This window comes from Rhinolophus hipposideros (assembly GCF_964194185.1).
Source record: "Rhinolophus hipposideros genome assembly, chromosome: 4".
Taxonomy (NCBI): Eukaryota; Metazoa; Chordata; class Mammalia; order Chiroptera; family Rhinolophidae; genus Rhinolophus; species Rhinolophus hipposideros.
This window is the reverse complement of record NC_138050.1, coordinates 48,657,048-48,673,990: the sequence shown is the minus strand read 5'-3', so window position 1 is coordinate 48,673,990 and position 16,943 is coordinate 48,657,048. Positions and strand designations below refer to the sequence as shown.

Here is a 16,943-nt window from a genome sequence, read left to right as displayed (position 1 = left end):
AGTCCTTATAGACCTCGCCTGAGGCAGCCCCACTCATACCCAGGGCCCTCCTTGGGCTCTGCTGGGTCTTCAGAGGTTGTACGCATACACCTGCTCCCTAGTTCCTCAGACAAGCTTAGCCAAATGGAGAATTTTGTCTTCTAGTCCATTCTCCCACCCACAGGTTGGCACCTGCTCTGAAGGGGAGTAGAGGCCCTCTTGCCCCTGTCACAGGTACCCCCACTCCTGGCCAGCGGAGAGCAGAGGAGCCACCTGACAGGACACTGCTTGCTCAACTGGCACACAAATTCCTTACACACTTGCACGTGCCACTCACTCAGGTTCCTAGTCACTTCTAAACAGCAGGGAGCCAATACCAGAGCCCAGCAGAAAGCCAGCAGGGACTCAGCCAGGAACAGACGTATGAACAGACTGTACTGACCACGACGCTGTGCACTGGGGCCGGAGCTAGCTGGCTCCACTCCCGCTGGCTCACTGCTGACTGGGAGCTGGCATGAATAGCTCAGGGCCTGTGGGGGAGGGGCGTCAGGGCAGAGTGCTGACGTGGCAGCCAATGCACCTGCCCCTCCTGGTGTCCTTTGACCTGGCCCCTGTTTTGAATGCTTACAGCCCTTACTTGTGCCACATTAGCCCATTCAGAGTTTCTAGAACTAATCTGCAACTTGAGGAAAAGTTACTTCATCCCAAACCAAATTGTTTCCCATTTGACCACCGCCCTGAGGTCTGTGGGTATTCAGTGTACCCCGTTAGACCCCTCCAAGGCAGTTCAGTTTCTGACCCTGGATCCGGGTGGATTGTTCCCTCCCTTTAACACACATTCCTAGCAGATAACCTGAGGACTGTGCTAAAGGGAAGTTTTGAGCAAAGAAAGAGCAATATTTCTTTCTGCCCAGCCATTGAGAAGTGGGGCTTTCCTCTCACTGGAGACAGATTGGAGCACAAGTCCTTTGGATCAAGGCTTCTTGATCTAGTGCTCTGAACTGGATAAGAAAGAATTCTAATCTCTTCTCTTTGCCGTCCAGCAAAGGAGCTTTCCTCTCTGCCCCCACTCCCTGGCTGCCCATCACCCAACCTAGAGCCTTGTTTCTCTTGCCCAGGCGCCCTGGGCAGCAGCCACAAGGCCTGAGCAATGGACTTGAAGCTTGGAAAGCCCCTCGCCCGGAATGTGCATGCCTATCTGTGGCTGTGCCCGTGTGTGTGTGTGTGTGTGTGTGTGTGTGTGTGTGTGTGTGTGTGGACTTGCACGTAAGCGTGTGTGACAAAAATCGCTTCTGGAGCATGTTGCCCTCTGTCTGCCCATCCAGGTTACTCCTCGCTGCAGGACGAGCTGCTGTCCCCTGCCTCCCTGCACTACGCGCTTCCCTCTCCGCTGCGTGCAGACCAGTACTGGAACGAGGTGGCCGTCATAGACGCCATCCCCTTGGCGGCCACGGAGCATGACGCCATGCTGGAGATGTCTGACATGCAGGTGTGGTCCGCGGGCCTCACACCCTCTCTGGTCACTGCTGAGGACTCCTCTCTGGAGTGCAGCAAGGCCGAGGACTCTGATGCCACCGGCCACGAGTGGAAGCTGGAGGGGGCATCCTCCGAGGGACCCCAGGGCCCCACGCTGGGCTCTCTGGACCTTGTGGAGGACGACACAGTGGATTCAGATGCCACAAATGGCCTTATCGATTTGCTTGACCAGGAGGAAGGTCAGAGGTCAGAAGAGAAGCAGCCAAGTCATAACAGGCAGGAAGACTCGACAGGGGCAGGGCAGGACTCAGAGAATGAAGTGTCTCTTGTTTCAGGCCAGCAGAGGGTGCAAGCCCACATCACAGAATCCCCCACCGTGAGTCGGGTGATGGACACCAGCCAGGACAGGTAAGGGCTGGGCAGCCGTGGGGGGTGCCTTTCGTCTTCCGGGGCTTCCGGGTGAGGCTGCCTGGCAGTGAGTACGGAGGGAATTCTTAGGTGCTGCTGCCAACCCTGCCCCTGTGTTCTAAATGCCCTGGAGCAAAAGTACATTCTGGAGGCTCCACCTTGCATTTGAAGCCGTCCAGCCCTCACTTGCGCCTCTGTCGTGTTTTATATGAATGGAGCTGTGGTCTGCAAAGGCCAGCCCCTCCGCAAGACACCCCCTGGGTGTGGCCAGCAGGAGAGAGGCTTGGGGTGTCATGACAAGTTGGAGCGTACTTAGGAGAGAGATTATAAGGCTTGGAGGAACCATGTCTCCAAAGTGCAACTGGGGCTAGGTGTTCTAGGCCCCTATCACTGTTGTGTGCTTATCGTTGAAGACCATATTTAGAAACCTACAAACATCAGGGCCTGGGGAGTTATTTGTGTGGTCACACAGCCTGAGTGTGACAGAGCTGATAATGGTGCCCTTTCTGCTTTACCCCTCTGAAAGAGTGAGGCTGGTGGGCTTATCTGGGGCAGAACAGAGCTTTCAACTGTTAAGAGATGGATATTCTCGTGGGTCGGTCCTCAGCCAGCCCCCGTGATGAGAAGGCTTGGCGCTATACCAGCAGGAGGGAGGCAGCAGTGGCAGTTAGGCAGACTCTGAAAGCCCTCAGGCCATGGGCCCGCTGTAGTCCTGCACTGGACACCACACACTCTTATCACGGGGCCGAGTGTGGAGGAGGGCGTGGGGTGAGAAAGAGAGGAGACAGACATGTGGCAGGTATCACTTTGGCCTTCCTGAACTGGCACAGGAAGCAAGTGACAGTGACCCTTTCTTCCATATGGCTGTGCTTCCTAAATTTTCCCTAAAGTTGGAACACAGTTTATGTGCTCCCAGAAGGCTATGGCCACCCAAAGAGCTCAGGTCTGGCTAGGCTATGGGATATCTGTTCTCATGTCCTCTTCCCACCCACATTGCTCCACTCAAAAGCCTAGGCTGACTGGCCATTCCCTAGGGTCCATTCAGCGTGGCCCAAATACCATAGTAGGCAGGAAAGGAAAGTCATTTAAAAAATAAGACAGCAAGGATTTAGTTAGTTTCCAAACAAATCCTTTGATTAGTGGGGAGAATTGGACAGACTGAGCCTGTGAGGATTCAAAGTAAAATACTGGCCTTCCGTGGAGAGAGGCCATCTTCCAACAACCTGTGATGGCCATTCGTTCCACAAGCATTGATTGAATACTTACCTATGCGCTGACCACTGCACCATTGCAACAGCACGGGAACCAGAAGGCCTGAGTGCTGAGCTTCAGTATGTTACACTTTGGCTCTGTGACCTTGGTCAATCTTCTGATGGGGACAGACGAATTTCATTTACTCACTCAACAATATGTGTTGAGTGCCCACGATATGGTGGGCACCTAGGTGCTGGGGATGTGGCATTGAACAAGAGACAAAAGTCTCTGTCAGCAGACTAGTGCGGAAACTGACAGTAAACAAGAGAAAGTAAATAAAATTAAAGGTAATTAAAAGAGAAATGCTAGATATTAAGTTCTAAAATGAAAAATAAAGCAAGGAAGGGGAGCAGGTGGTGTGTATGTATGTGGAGTGGGGGTGGAAATTATAGATAAGGTGGCCAAGGAAGATGAGGTCAGGAAGGTCATGGGGCCACACATGTCAGGCCTTGAGTCCTAGAAAGACTTGGGCATTTACTGGGTGGGATGGAGGACCATTGGAGGGTTCTGAGCAGGGAAGTGAGATGACCTGGCAAATGCTTTGAGAACAGCCTGACATGGCCAGAGGTAGATGGGGAGATGAGCTAGGAGACCAGCGTTCATCGCGATAGGGACCAAGATGGTAGCAGTGGTGGTGGCGAGAAGTGGTTGTGTTCGGGATTTATTTTTGAAAGTTGAACCAAAGGGGTTTTCTGAGAAATAAGATGTGGAGTGTGAGCGGAACAGAGAAGTCAAAGAGCTCACTGGTATCCTTGACCTGGCAATTGAAAGGTCAACTGATTTACTGCAGCGGGCAAGACTGGGTGGAACAGGTTTGGGGAGAAGATCGTTAGTGTGGATTTGACCATGCTATCCTCAAGATGCCCATTAGAAAAGGCAGAGATGTTGCGGAGGCAGCTACACACCTGCAGCTCATGGATGCTGGAGACATACATCTGAGCATTCAGAGCATTCGGATAGGGTGAAAAGCCATAGACTGAATGCGCTCCCTTAGGAAGTGGATGTAGATAGAGCTGAGGTCTGAGAACTGAGCCCTGGGGCGCTCCAATGTTCAGAAGTCAGGGGAAAATTAGGAGGAACCAACCAAGGACACCAAGCAGTGGTGGCCAGGGAAGTGGGGGGTAGGCGGTGCAGACAAATGTGGTGTCCTAGAAGCCACAGAAGAGCATGTTTCCAAAGGGGGACAGTGATCACCTCGTCAGATGAGCACTGAGATGAGGTCTATGGAGGGCAGGTAGCCTGGGGGGCTGGAGGGGAGGTGGGTGTGGTGATGGGTGTAGACTGTATCACAGGTGTGAGCCAAGCGCCTCGGGAGCCCAGAGTGAAGCTGTCCACTCCAGGGAAGCAACCAATGGCACTGGTATCCTTGGCCCTCTCCACCTGGACAGCACGGATGGCCTATTTGTACCTCTCTGGACAGGGCAGTCAACTGTGTGATTTGCTCACACTCTCCTGCCCCTTGGATGGGCAGTACAGGATGTGTTTTGAGTGAACCAGGACAGGGCATTTGAGACAGAGCAGAGATTGAAGAGTGACCAGGTGTCCTTTCTCTCTTCCTGGACCCAAGACTGCAGGACTGGGATGGAGAAGGTTCCATTGTCTCGTACCTGCAAGATGCTGCACAAGGTTCCTGGCAAGAGGAGGTCACGCAAGGCCCACACTCATTCCAGAGAACAGTCACCACCATCAAAGGGCTGGAACCCAGTGGGTCTCGGGAGTATGAGAAGGTCCTGGTGTCTGCGACTGAGCACATGCAGCCAGAGCAGCCCGAGGCTGACAGCCTACAGGCTGACAGGGAACAGAGACAACAAGGACACCGAGAGTGGGTGCAGGAGTCCAAGAGCACATTCTCCCAGGTGGTGAAGGTGAGAACCGTAGGAAGGAGCCTGCTGATGCCTGCACCAGTGCCAGAAGGGGCCTGATGTCTAGGCAGCCTCTTGTTCACTCAGCCCAGAGCTGAGCATGTTTGCTTTCTTTAAACGTTTTGGCGGTGACTTCACTTTCTCTAGAAGGAAGGATACAAGGTCTTGGTCTACCTTGGTCTTCGTCTGCTTCCTTGATCCTTATTGAGGAAAGGGAGGGGCTGACATGCATGGGGCTCCTGAGTATTCCAGGCACAGCCTGTGGTGTTATCATCCTCACAAGAGGTTATTCCCATCTGACAACAGATGGTTAAGCAACTTGCCCAAGGTCACGGGGTCAGAGGTGGGCTAGGTCTAGCTGACTCCAAAGCCATGGTTTTTTGTTTCTTTTCTTTTTCCATCATATTTTAGGAAGAGCTTAGAGCCAAGAGAGCTGGGTGTTGTGCTAACTCTGGTCCTACCGTGGGCTGCATGGCCGTAAGACAAGCCACTTTCTTCTTGGCAACTCAGTTTCCTCACTAGTAGAGGAGGAGTGAATGGATTATCACCAAGGTCCATACAGTTTGAGAATTCTGTGATTCTGTGGGTAGGCTCACCAAGTGGAACAGGAGAGGGATGGGGAGAATGTTCTCGCCACCTCCCGCTTTCCTCTCTCCTCCCAGTTTCCTCGACCTCTTCCTCTCTCAGTCCTCCCTCCCTCCATTTCAGTTTGCCCTACTTTACTTTTTTTATTTATTCACTTTTATCTTCATGCCCCATTCCCATTCTCTTGCCCCTCCCCATTCCCATAGACATCCATTTAAATGTGGTTTTTTTGCAAAAAAATTTTATTGTAAAAAAATTGCAAATAAACAGCAAAACAGACAGTATAGCATATTAATTTTCCATGCACACACCACCAAGGATGTACAATTCCCCACTCATGGCCAATCTTGGGTTGCGCGCTTGGCGGGCGAGAATTCTACCGCCGCACCACTGGGGGAGCACTCATGGCCAATCTTGTTTCATCTGTACCCCCCTCTGCTCTCTTCCACCTCACCTCCATATTATTGTGAAGCAAATCGCAGACATCTTATTAATGTGTCTTTTTAATTTATGTGTTTTTATAAGATGTTCATTGCTGTTATGTGCATATGTATTTTTAATTATGTGCATTAACAGTGTGTTCTGTGTCTCGTTTGGTTTCTTACTGTTCAGTCAGCACCGTTTCCTCATCCGGGAACCACTTTCCTCCTCTCTTTCTCCTCTGCTTCTTTCTTCCTTTTTCTCCCCTCACTTCTATCTGAAATTAGGCCTAGCAGGCATCTTTGAGGACCCCAGGACTCAACTAGCTCCACAGTGGTCCTGTGATGCTGGCTGTCGAGAGCTGCTAGGAATTAAATACGGTTTTATTTAGAATGCGTCCTTGCCAAGTATGTGCCTCACACAGGACAGGCGGCTGTGTCCATTTTTAACCCTAGCCCACCCCATGCATTATTTGCCATCGGGCTATTTCTTGTTGCCCACTTCTACTGCTCTCAGTAGCAAGTGCTTGGCCCAGAGCACAGGAGTTCTTAACCAGGTCTGGACTCCTGACTCCTGGGGAAAGAGAAGGATGCCAGGAGCAATATTTCCCACCAGTCCTCTGCAGTCAGCCTCTGATGAAGGGAGAACTGGGGAGGAAGCAAGACCGCCCCAGGGAATTAAGGGAGAAACCTTCTAGGTCATATGGTCCTCCTGCATCATTTATACAGGAGGAAACTGAGGTCTACAGAGCCGACAGCTTCTTCAGGGTCACACAGTGAACCAGCGTCAGAGCCAGGAGAGTCCAGATGTCCTGTTTTCCAGTAGGAGTGTGTGTGTGTGGGGTGTGGGGCAAGCAGTACAACTAACACCTCCCCAGCCTAGGACAAGATTGGATGGCATGGATGAGCTGTTGTCCGAAACATCTGACAGAACCCCGGTTGGGAGGCAGGGGCCGGTGGGGGAGAGGGGGGGCGGTGATCATTTAAGGTGCCGGTTAGCAAAGCACCCATTTGCTAGTATTTCCAGTGAGTCTCTGGAAACAGTAATAGAGAGATAGAGGGATGCCTTGTAATTTAGGGCTTCAAAAACAGGCCTGAAATGACTATAAGCCAGCCAGTCCCTCTCTGAGGACCTGGGGAAAAATATCTGAAGTTGAACTCTCCTTGGCTGGGCTGAAACTGAATGTGCTGTGGCTTCTAGTTTTCCAAGTGCTTTCTTGTTGAAATGAGGCCGTGTTGTGTCGTGATAGGAATTTGAAATCTGACTCTTTGACTTAGTTACTCCTTCACGTAGGCAAGTTTATTTGTGCTTCCTTTTCCTTGGTGGGAAATGATAGAACCTGCATGGTAGGATTGTGGGAAGGCTTATTAACTGAGTTAATACGTGAAATGCACATGGAACAAGGCCTGCAGAACAGTGTGCACTGTGGTCAGTGTTTCCTATGATTACTCATAGTGGTAGTACTCATGAACCCTAGGGTCTGCACGGCACTCTCGAGAATGGGGCGGGAAGAGCACATTAATCTACCCTGTTTTGGGGTGAGGAAACTGAGACCCAGACAAGGTACCCAGCTTTCCCAAGCCCCCACAGTGAGCTCGTTGCAGGGTCAGTGTGCCATCCGGGGTCAGTGTGCCATCCCAGGTCTTTGTTCTCTCCGCCATGTGAGCTGCTACTCAAAGAGGAACAGCCTGATCCCGAAAGTAAAATTCCTTTCAGCCACAGCTGCATTTGTGAATCAGCTCTGCAAAGGCGAGTATAATGTGCGTGGTTCCTGCTCCTCGTGGGCGGCTGTTGACAGCCAGCCTGGGAAGAGAGCCTTTGAGGACAGGCCTTAAATAGACAACACCAGTTCCACGCTTACGTTTAGGGTTGTTGTGCCCGTTAAAGGGGCTGACGGGAATTGCACTGCACCGCCACCTATGCTGGACACTGCTGCGCGGGACCTGAGCAAATCACTCATCCCAGGGCTAGTTTTGAAATAAACCCTAACTCTCCAGGTTGTTAGCCAGTCCCGTCCCCATGGGAGAGGGTAAACATCAGTCTGATCACTGCAATAGCAGCGCAGGGAAATGCAAGTAGCCACATTCTTCAGATGCCTTATTTTCTGGAGCTCCTGAACAAGATTTCCCTGGGCAGAGCCGCCTTTAGCTTGCATAGCAGCAGGCAGGCAGAAAAGGAGAGAAGCCAAGCCCCTCTTCAGACTCTCATTGTGGGGCAGGGTGGAAGTCGCGCACAGTGACTTTGACATGGAATTTCAGAGCCCAGAGCACGCGCACCTGCCAGCTTCCTTCTAGCCCAGTTGGACAGCCTCAGCAGCTGGTTTGGGAGCTAAAATTATCGAAGGCCGACGTCACCCAGGCATGAGGGCAGAGCCTAGGGCTGCTCCGCAGGAGGAGGACACTCAGGCAGACAGTTCTAGTGAGGGGCCGGTCAGCCTCCTGCCTGGAGAAAAAGAGTGGGAGACTGAGGAGCAACAATGAAAGGGGTCCTCAGGGGACTCTGGAGTCCGAGAGGAGAATGAGAGGTTGGACCCCTGCAGCAGCCAGAGCCCTGGCTCCACTGGTCCCCGGAGGGCCCGGCTGGTGAGGAGGTGAGGATGTGGACTTTCATCACCCAGCTCCTGGTCACCCTAGTGCTGCTGGGTTTCTTCCTGGTCAGCTGTCAGAACGTGATGCACATTGTCAGGGGCTCCCTGTGCTTTGTGCTGAAGCACATCCACCAGGAACTGGACAAGGAGCTGGGGGAGAACGAGGGCCTGAGTGACGACGAAGAGACCATCTCTACCAGGGTGGTCCGGCGTCGGGTCCTCTTGAAGGTAACCACCAGGCAGGAGGCAGGGCTGCGGGCACAGTGCTGTGAAGTGAATGGGGAGGAGCTGGGGGACGGCGCCAGACTCCAGGTCAGGAGACATGTTGGAAGAGAAGGGCCAGGAAGGCTTCGGGGGACTGACTCTGCACTGGGAGCCAGAGCTGTGTGCGGCCCCCATTTGGACCATCGCTGTGTGATGGCAGAGATAGCTCAGCTCTGGGACTTAGCAGGCCTGTTCTCATTTTGCTTCTGTCCTCAAGTCACACTCAGTGTGATGATGTCTGTGGAAGGGCTTTCTACACTATAAAGTGCGGTAGAAATATAAATTAGGTGCCTCACTTCTTCTCTCAGGGCCTCCTTCATAAAACTTGCATAATTGTCCCTGTTTTGCCTGCTCCCGGTGCTACGCGGGAACCCAGCACACAAAGCTCTTGCAAGCTCTGGGCTCCATCCTGTCCTTGGGCCCCATGGCCCGACGGGGCACCTCTTGTACTTGGAGCTGGTGGTTTGGCTGCTGCTACTTGCTGAGTTGGAGTTTCCTGCTGGGGTGGGGATTTGTCTCTGTCGTTGCTGCTGCTCTTCTATTTCTTCATCCTCGATTCTTAGTCCTAATCTCCCACTTAATCAACCTCAAGTTTCCTCCCTTTCTCTAATTGCAGGGAAGTGAGCTTCAGAATATTCCAGGGGAGCAAGTGACTGAGGAACAATTCACAGATGATCAGGGCAACATCGTCACCAAGAAGGTGAGTGTAAGGAGTCTCCCAAGTTGGGGAGAGGCAGGTGGACCAGAGGCTAAAAGGTGGTGGACCCACCTCCCAGCTTCTCGTTGCTGCCCTAACAGAGGGATAAGCAGGGCTCAGACAGGACGGTTCAGGTGCCAGGAGCCCTTATCTTCCACAATGTGGACATGACATTTGGACATTTTTCATAGCCGCATTGCCTGATTCAACCTGAATTGGGCTCCTGCTACTCTGTTCCTGACGAACGAAGCCCCATAGGACAGCCCAGAAACCTTGTCCCGTGATGCCTAGCTCTGCAAAGAACTGTAAGACAGCAGTGTGGTGGTCCCTAGACTACCACCGCCTCCTAAAATAGAAAAAATGTGGAAAGGCATTGAATCGGTAGCAGATTTTAATTCAATAGACATGAAGTTGCCTGTCAAGAGTTTGGGCAGAAGGGAGAAGAAGGAACAAAGGGAAAAACTCCTATGTTCTCCCCTGTGGTGCTGCTCACAGTACCTTGGAGTAGAACCCTTATGTCCATCTTTCCCTCTGTATGGTGAGCTACGTGCAGGAGGGAACATGTCTTAGTTATGTTTTCATCTCCCATCCTAAGACATGGTAGGTACAGAGTAAATGGTTGTTAGGATATTTGGAGGAATGAATAAGGGATGGCTGGATTGCATCGAATTACTATAGATGAGAAAGAAATGCCCTCAGCAGCTTATAGGCATACAGTAAAGACAGTGTAAATGTCCATCAATACCAAGAGGCAGAAGGAAATGCTGTGGATAAGAGATAGAAGTTGCATGTGGTCCAACCTTGGTCATTAAAAACCTCTGCTAAGACCCCTCTGTAAATTCTAGTCCCTCTGAGGCTGTTCAATGCAATTGTTTCCATACAGTGATGGGAGTGAGAGACCTGTCCCTATTTTTGCCTCTCAAGAAGGAGCACTTTAGGACAAAGATTGCCTCTTCCCCGACGTCATTCCTGGGGACCTGTCCTTCTCAAGCTTTGTCTTGACACCTTCACCAGCTATTTCTCCCTTCCCTCTCTTTTCTAGATCGTTCGCAAAATTGTTCGGCAGATAGACTCGTCTGGTGCCGATGACACCCAGGAGCATGAGGAGGTGATTATTGAGGGGCCCCCAGAGGACCCTAGGGAGATGGAAGCTGATATTGATGACTTTATGAAACACGCCAAGGTACTGCAGTGGCCGCAGTCCCCCGAGGCACTCGCTCTTCCGAGGGGCCTGGCGGCACCGCTTCCTGCTGCTCACCTCTGTGCCAGCCCTCCTTGGGTTTCAGACTGCACCGTGCCCACCTCTCTGGGCTCTCACTTGAACCTCCCTTACCCCGAAGAAGGCAGTGTTTTCCATACCTCCGTATGATGCCTTTCGTTCTCTTGCCTATCGTTGCCGGTCTCTCTGTGCCATCTGTTCTGCATTCTGTCTCTGCTGCTGTCTCCAGGTGGAGCTGAGAGGGAGGAGCCTGCAGCCTCCGGACCTGATAGAGGGCAGGAAGGGGGCTCAGATAGTGAAGCGGGCCAGCCTGAAAAGGGGGAAACAGTGATCTCGAGCAAACCCCCGCCCTCGAATGGCCTCTTTGGAGGTAACAGGTCTTTCTGCATGCTTTCTGCATGGTTTGGTCCTTGTGGAATGGTGGGTCCTGGAAAGAGCTGTTCATGTGCCCACTCCCGTCCCCTCTCCCCAGCATGATGCAGGATGAACAGCATTGCTGTGGTCTCGAGACACAGATTCTCATTTCCCCACCTTTCAACTGCGTCTCTGAGTCTTGATTTCCTTGGTCAAGAAAGCAAAATCAACAATATCTGTTGACCTACGTTTCAGGCAGTGCAAAAATACAGATTTGAAAAACATGCTTTGATGAGTGCAAAGTGCTTGGTCATCTCAGTAATATTACTTTCCCGGAAACAAAGCAATGGGGACAGGGCATCGGAGAGGGCAGCCGAGTCTGTCTAGGCTGTGCTGTTTCCATCCACAACCCCAGGAAGAGCTCCCACAGTGACAGACTTAGAACTGAACTGTCGCTTGAACCTGGAACCCGACAAAAGTCCCCACGAACCCAAGGCTTCCATTCTCCCTGGTGTTTCTTGAAACCTGTCGCTCCCTTGCTTTCTAGGAAAGGGTAAAGTTAACAAGCCCACGGGGTGGATGGTGTTTTCCCTACGCGTCAGGAGGGCTGCCGGGCCTCCGAGCATGGCGTGTGAGCATGGGGTGTGCGGTGCTGTGCAGTGAGGGAGGGCTGTGACGACGGCGGCGCAGGCTCTCCAGCAGGTCGCGCAGTGCTGGGGGCTTCAGCGGCCAGCTCTGGCCTCGTCCTCCCTGAGGGGTCCTGTACTGAGCTGCCCCGAGGCTCTTCACGGTGCCGGCTCGGGGCAGCTCAGTACAGGATGCGTCGGGGTGGGAGTCGGCAGGAAAGAAGGAAGCACTGTGTCCCCAGCGTGGCACTAACCAGGTGGTTGCCATCTAAACCCCCAGGGCCTGGCTCTGGGCCGAGCAGCAAGCTGGCTTCGACTTTCTGCTTTGGGCAAAAAGCAGGGCCGCTGCGTCTGCTCCCGAACCAGCAGAAGTGCTGACTTGGGGCTTCCTAACATACCTCAGCACTTGGGCAAAAAAGAGGACTGGCGGATCCAGTTATAGGATAAAATTAGACCTGACTCCTCAGCAGCTTAAGGAGGTCACAGTGTTAACCCTGGCACTGCCAGAAGGTCCCACCAGGCTGCTGGTTTAGGAGATTCGCTGTGAACAGTCCTGAAGATAATCCAAAGGTACCAATAATTTGAGAAAGCAGAGGGGAAGCAAAGGTATACTTTTCTGTCCTGTTTTCCTTGTGGCGTCTGCAGCAGCAGCAGCAGCAGCAGCAGCAGCAGCAGCAGCAGTAGCAGGGGCTTTAAATTTGAGCTTTTGTTTGGCTAGGGTTCTATTGACGTTCCTGAACAGGAGCGAGGCGGCCAGAAGCCAGGCTATGGGGGAACGGTAGAACCCTGGAGTTTTGTTTTGTTTTTAAATTTTCTATAGATGATTTTTCTGCAAAGTGGCTGAACCCTCCGCAGGGATGTGAGTCCAGACCACAGAGCGTGAGTGTCAGGAACACAGAGCAGCCTGGCTCCAGCACAGTGCTGGGGCCTCTGCCCAGAAGAGGCCGGGGAAGTGTGTGGTGGGGTCCGTGGTGAGGGAGCCAGCGTGGTCCCAGAAAGCCTGGCGGGTGGCCTACAATGCTTTACCCTCCCAGTAAGACAGATACAGAGACGGCGGTGAAGAGGCTGAAGCCTCTCTGGTCCTTAATACGTAACGACCACCCGACCACCCACTCGAAAGCATGTACAGTCAGCCCTCATTATTCGTGGATTCTATACTTGCAAATTCTCTTACTGACTCAAATTTATTTTAACCCCAAAACCTATACTCATTGCACTTTCGTGGTCATCCACAGACACGTACGTGCACAGTGATGAAAAATTTGAGTTGCCTTTCGTGCACACTCTCAGGTGAAGTCAAACAAGGCTGGGCTCTGCCCTCTTGTTTCTGCTCTCATATTAGAAATGTCTTTTTTTGCAGTCTATTTAATGCCATGTTTTTTTGTTTTGCATTTTGGGGCTATTTGTTGGTGATTTTGCTGTTTAAAATGGGTTTCAAGACTAGTTGAAGAGCTGTGTAGTGTTCTTAAGTGCAGGAAGGCTGTGATGTGCCTTATGGAGAAAATACATGTGTTCGATAAGCTTCCTTCAGGCCTGAGTTGGAGTGTTGGTGGCCATGAATTCAATGTTAATGAACCATATATATTAAATCAGGTGTCTTTAGACAGAAACACACGTAAAACAAGGTTATGTAGTATTTGGTTGACAAAAATGTTGTGAACAGAAGCTTGTAGGAACCTAATGCCGTGTTTTCCTTAGGAGCAGTGGTTCAGTATTGGCTAATCCAGTGTTCATGAACATAACTACTGCAGATAACAAGAATCGATTGTATATGTTTCAGAGGGGGAACCCTGGGGCTTGGGAGTCTAGATTCAAGGCCCAGCTGCCCCTGATTTACAGGTTGTGTTATCTTACGCGAGTCGTTTAACTACCCTGAGCTTCTGTCTCCTCAAGCAAGGATGAAAATAGTTCCTTCTGAATGTGTGTTACACTTCCATAAAAATAATCACGGTAGCTGTGAGGGCCATTGTGAAGAGCCAAGGAGAACATATGTATTCTGGTGCTCAACCTGTTGACGATTTGATTTGGAGTGTGACAGGGGCAAGTCAGTTGACCTCTCAAAGCCTCAGATTCCTTAGCCATCCAATAGCAATGATGCCGATATTTCCCTTGTAGGGTGGCTGTGGTGATCGATGAGTTTATGTTTGTTAAAGGGCTTTAGAAATTGCCAAGTTCTAATCTACTGTTTCACAAAGAGTCACTGCATCCCTGCACGTCAGTCCTCCAAGAGTCTGGTTAAAGTGCAGATTCCTGGTGCCTCTCCCAGACCTACTGAATTAAAATTCTGGAACTCAAGCTTCTGCCTCAAGCTCCTCAAGTGACTTGTATGCATAAGGAAGAGTGAGCTATGATGACTGATTTGAGTTTTCCCTTACAAACCTCCTAGAGGTGACACAGCACAGTTGTAGACTTTAGGTTTAAAAGGTGAGCTGAAAAGAATAATGGTTGTAGTTTGTTCAGAGCTACGGAACACCCCCAAAGGGCAGAATACCCCCATCACAGGTGAGGACTGAATAGATCCCAGTCACCCGTTCTGATGCTCCCGCAATCACGCCCACCTTGGGAAGGATTTTGCATTTAAGGTCTGGCAGGTTGGGGAAGGATGCTTTCCAGTAGTTTCTAAGAAACTAAAAAATTGCTGTTTAGTCAATGTCTGATTATTTGGGGCAGACTGTAGCAGCTAGTGGGTTTTGCTTTGTGCCAAGTATTTAGGTCCAAGAATTAGGGTGTCAGTGCTACTAGAATGACAGCATGGAGCAGGGCAGCTAGAGGGCTGGGGACAGGGGCCGCCCAGTACCAGGAGCCAGGGCAGCCCTCTGGTTCTCAACAATCCTTTGCATCTATGTCACTCAACCTCCTGGGACTCTGAGAAAGCTGCAGTATTAAAGACTGCTGGGGGTTTTGTTTTGTTTTCTTTTTTAAGAGACACTTTCCATTCAGACCCTATGATTGCAAGACTTACGTTAGCTCTGAAAATAGAATATTTTAGTGAGTTTAAAACTGAATCAATAATCTCATTGGAAAGAGGCAGGGAGGCAACGGGTCCTGTTTTATTTGGCTGTTTTAAGCTTTGGTCCATCCTCACTCCTCTGACATGGCAGGTGTTGTTGGAGTCTGGGGCTGGGGAGAGGAAAGCGCCACAGACACTGGGTAGGGGGTGGGAACAGGTGACACAGCTCAGAGAGATGAAAAGAGGAAAAGAACCTCAGCAGTATAACCACTAGGAATGGCAGGGGACTATTGTTTAAGCTTTTTATTAGGGTAAGACCTTTCTCGAAGGGCACCCAGTAGCAGAGGTGCAGGACAGAGGCACATACTGGACACAGCCAAGAGACTTGCATTCTAGTCCTACCCCTGCCTGGGTGCCCCCACTGGACCTGTCGCTTCTCCTGGACTATTACTTTACCCAAAGATGAAACGAGCAGTTACCATAGAATGATCTCTTGGCCTTGAACTTCCTTCTCTGCTCCCTGCCTGGGCAGAAAAGTGTGTGAGAGATTATAGCCTCCTTCCCCGGGGCCAAGATTTTATAAGGTTTCTTATTTCAGGTATGCTTAGCACTGGGGTAAGCAATGTGGAGACCACAGGGAAGGGAAGGCCCGGCTCTTGCCCTCCGAGAATTTATACTGTAGCCAGAGGAAGAATGCAGACATGCAAAAGGAAAGATAAGCAGGACAGTCACATTTCCAGACAGCCAGTTACAGTCACATTCACATAAGTACTACTTACTTTTCTAAGCACTTTATATATCTTAGCTCTTCTAAACATCAAAACAATCTGATGAGGTGCCACCTCTTATTGCCCTGATTTTACAACAAAGGAAACTGAGTAAAGAGAGCGTAACTAACTTGATCAAGGTCACACAGCAGGAACTTGGCAGAGATAGGATATGAACTCAGGCAGTCTGGCTTCAGAGTTCATGGTCTTTAACTGCTACACTCTATGACCACTCTAAATAAAAGGGAGTGACAGACGGGAAAAGCTTCTAGAGTTGTGAGGAGAGAAACAAGAGTGAGCTGGAATTATCAGGAAGGCTTCGTGGAGCAGAGGTCTTGAGGGTGGTGGGCAGAACTTCAGCACAGAGGAGACTGGATGGCATTCTTGATAGGACAGCCACAAACAAAGGCAGGGAACAGGCAGGCCTTGGGGGTTCTGAAGGCAGAGCGGTCCAGGCAGTGATGGAAGAGTCTGCCCTCCAGGTGACAGCTCCTTCAAGCTATAGCAGTAGAAGACTTGGTTTTTCGCTTTATCACAGCCTTTGGCAAGTTTAGCACCACCCTCTCATCCTTGGAAAAACACTCAAATAGAAAGAGTTAGTCATCGCCAGCTTCCTCCCCAAGCCTGTTCCCAAAGGGCCCAAGACAGCTCCCTGTGGGGAGAGCTCTGCCTCAGAAAGGGTTTCTCCCTTTCTGTGTCACTTCCTACTACACCCAGAAGATTGTCAGTCATTTCCTCTTTATTTAAGTGTCCTCCTTTTCCAGTTGGTCCCTAGGTCTCTGTGGACAGAACCCCCAGTGGCTGGTCTTGGAAACAGAATTTCACCCCAGGTTAGAGGATGAGGCACCAGGGGTGGCAGGAGAGGTGTCTTGCTGTGAATCCCAGGCTGCAGAATTTGGAATTGATTCTGCAGGCAAAGCACTGTCTTCCAGCGTGAGCTACACAATATCCTAGGGAGAATGCACCTGTCTTCCAAAGATCTCTTGGCCATAACAGAGCTTGTCTATCCATGAGACATGGGGAGAGGTGCTAGAGGCATCTGACAGTAGGAGCTGTGGACCAGAGCTGAAGAAGTGCTGTCATCCCTTGAAGCCATGATGAGCTCCTGAGGCTACAATCATGTCTGCTCTACCTCTGGGATCCCGGGGCTGGCACATAGCAGACATCTGTGCATGTTGGCTGGACTGCACTGAAAAAGCAGAGGGTACTGCTGCCTAGCCTAGCCCCTGTCTTGGCACAAGCCCTGGCTCATGAACTTGGCCCCTTTTGTAGGTACAAGATCTACTCATGGAGATTTCTCCCCAGGTGACTGCAAGGGCTTGGGAAACTCCTGTCTCCTGAGGCACAGAGCACCCACACAGGAGAGTTTTCTGGAGGGCTCATCCACTCAGCAGGGAAATAATGTGGGCCAAGGCAGCCACCTCTGAGAGGCAACCTTTGGGTTGGGGAGCAGGGGAAGGATAGCTGGTATTTCAGGAAGGTCAGGGACTCAGAG

General features: G+C 51.1%; 1 protein-coding gene across 5 annotated transcripts in view; it reads left to right on the top strand.

Moving 5' to 3' along the window:
* ANK1 (ankyrin 1) overlaps positions 1-16,943 on the top strand; it is a 199,004-nt gene that overhangs the window by 180,728 nt on the left and 1,333 nt on the right. For 4 of the 5 annotated variants that reach the window (XM_081047066.1, XM_081047064.1, XM_081047067.1 and 1 more), the window contains 5 exons: positions 1,305-1,863; positions 4,685-4,982; positions 9,452-9,535; positions 10,575-10,640; positions 10,981-11,121. In XM_081047066.1, coding sequence (XP_080903192.1) covers positions 1,305-1,863; positions 4,685-4,982; positions 9,452-9,535; positions 10,575-10,640; positions 10,981-11,082 — 1,109 coding nt within the window. In that variant the 3' untranslated portion in view covers positions 11,083-11,121. Of the gene's footprint in view, positions 1-1,304; positions 1,864-4,684; positions 4,983-7,843; positions 8,800-9,451; positions 9,536-10,574; positions 10,641-10,980; positions 11,122-16,943 lie in introns of those variants that run through there. The other variant, XM_081047068.1, reaches the window with a different exon arrangement.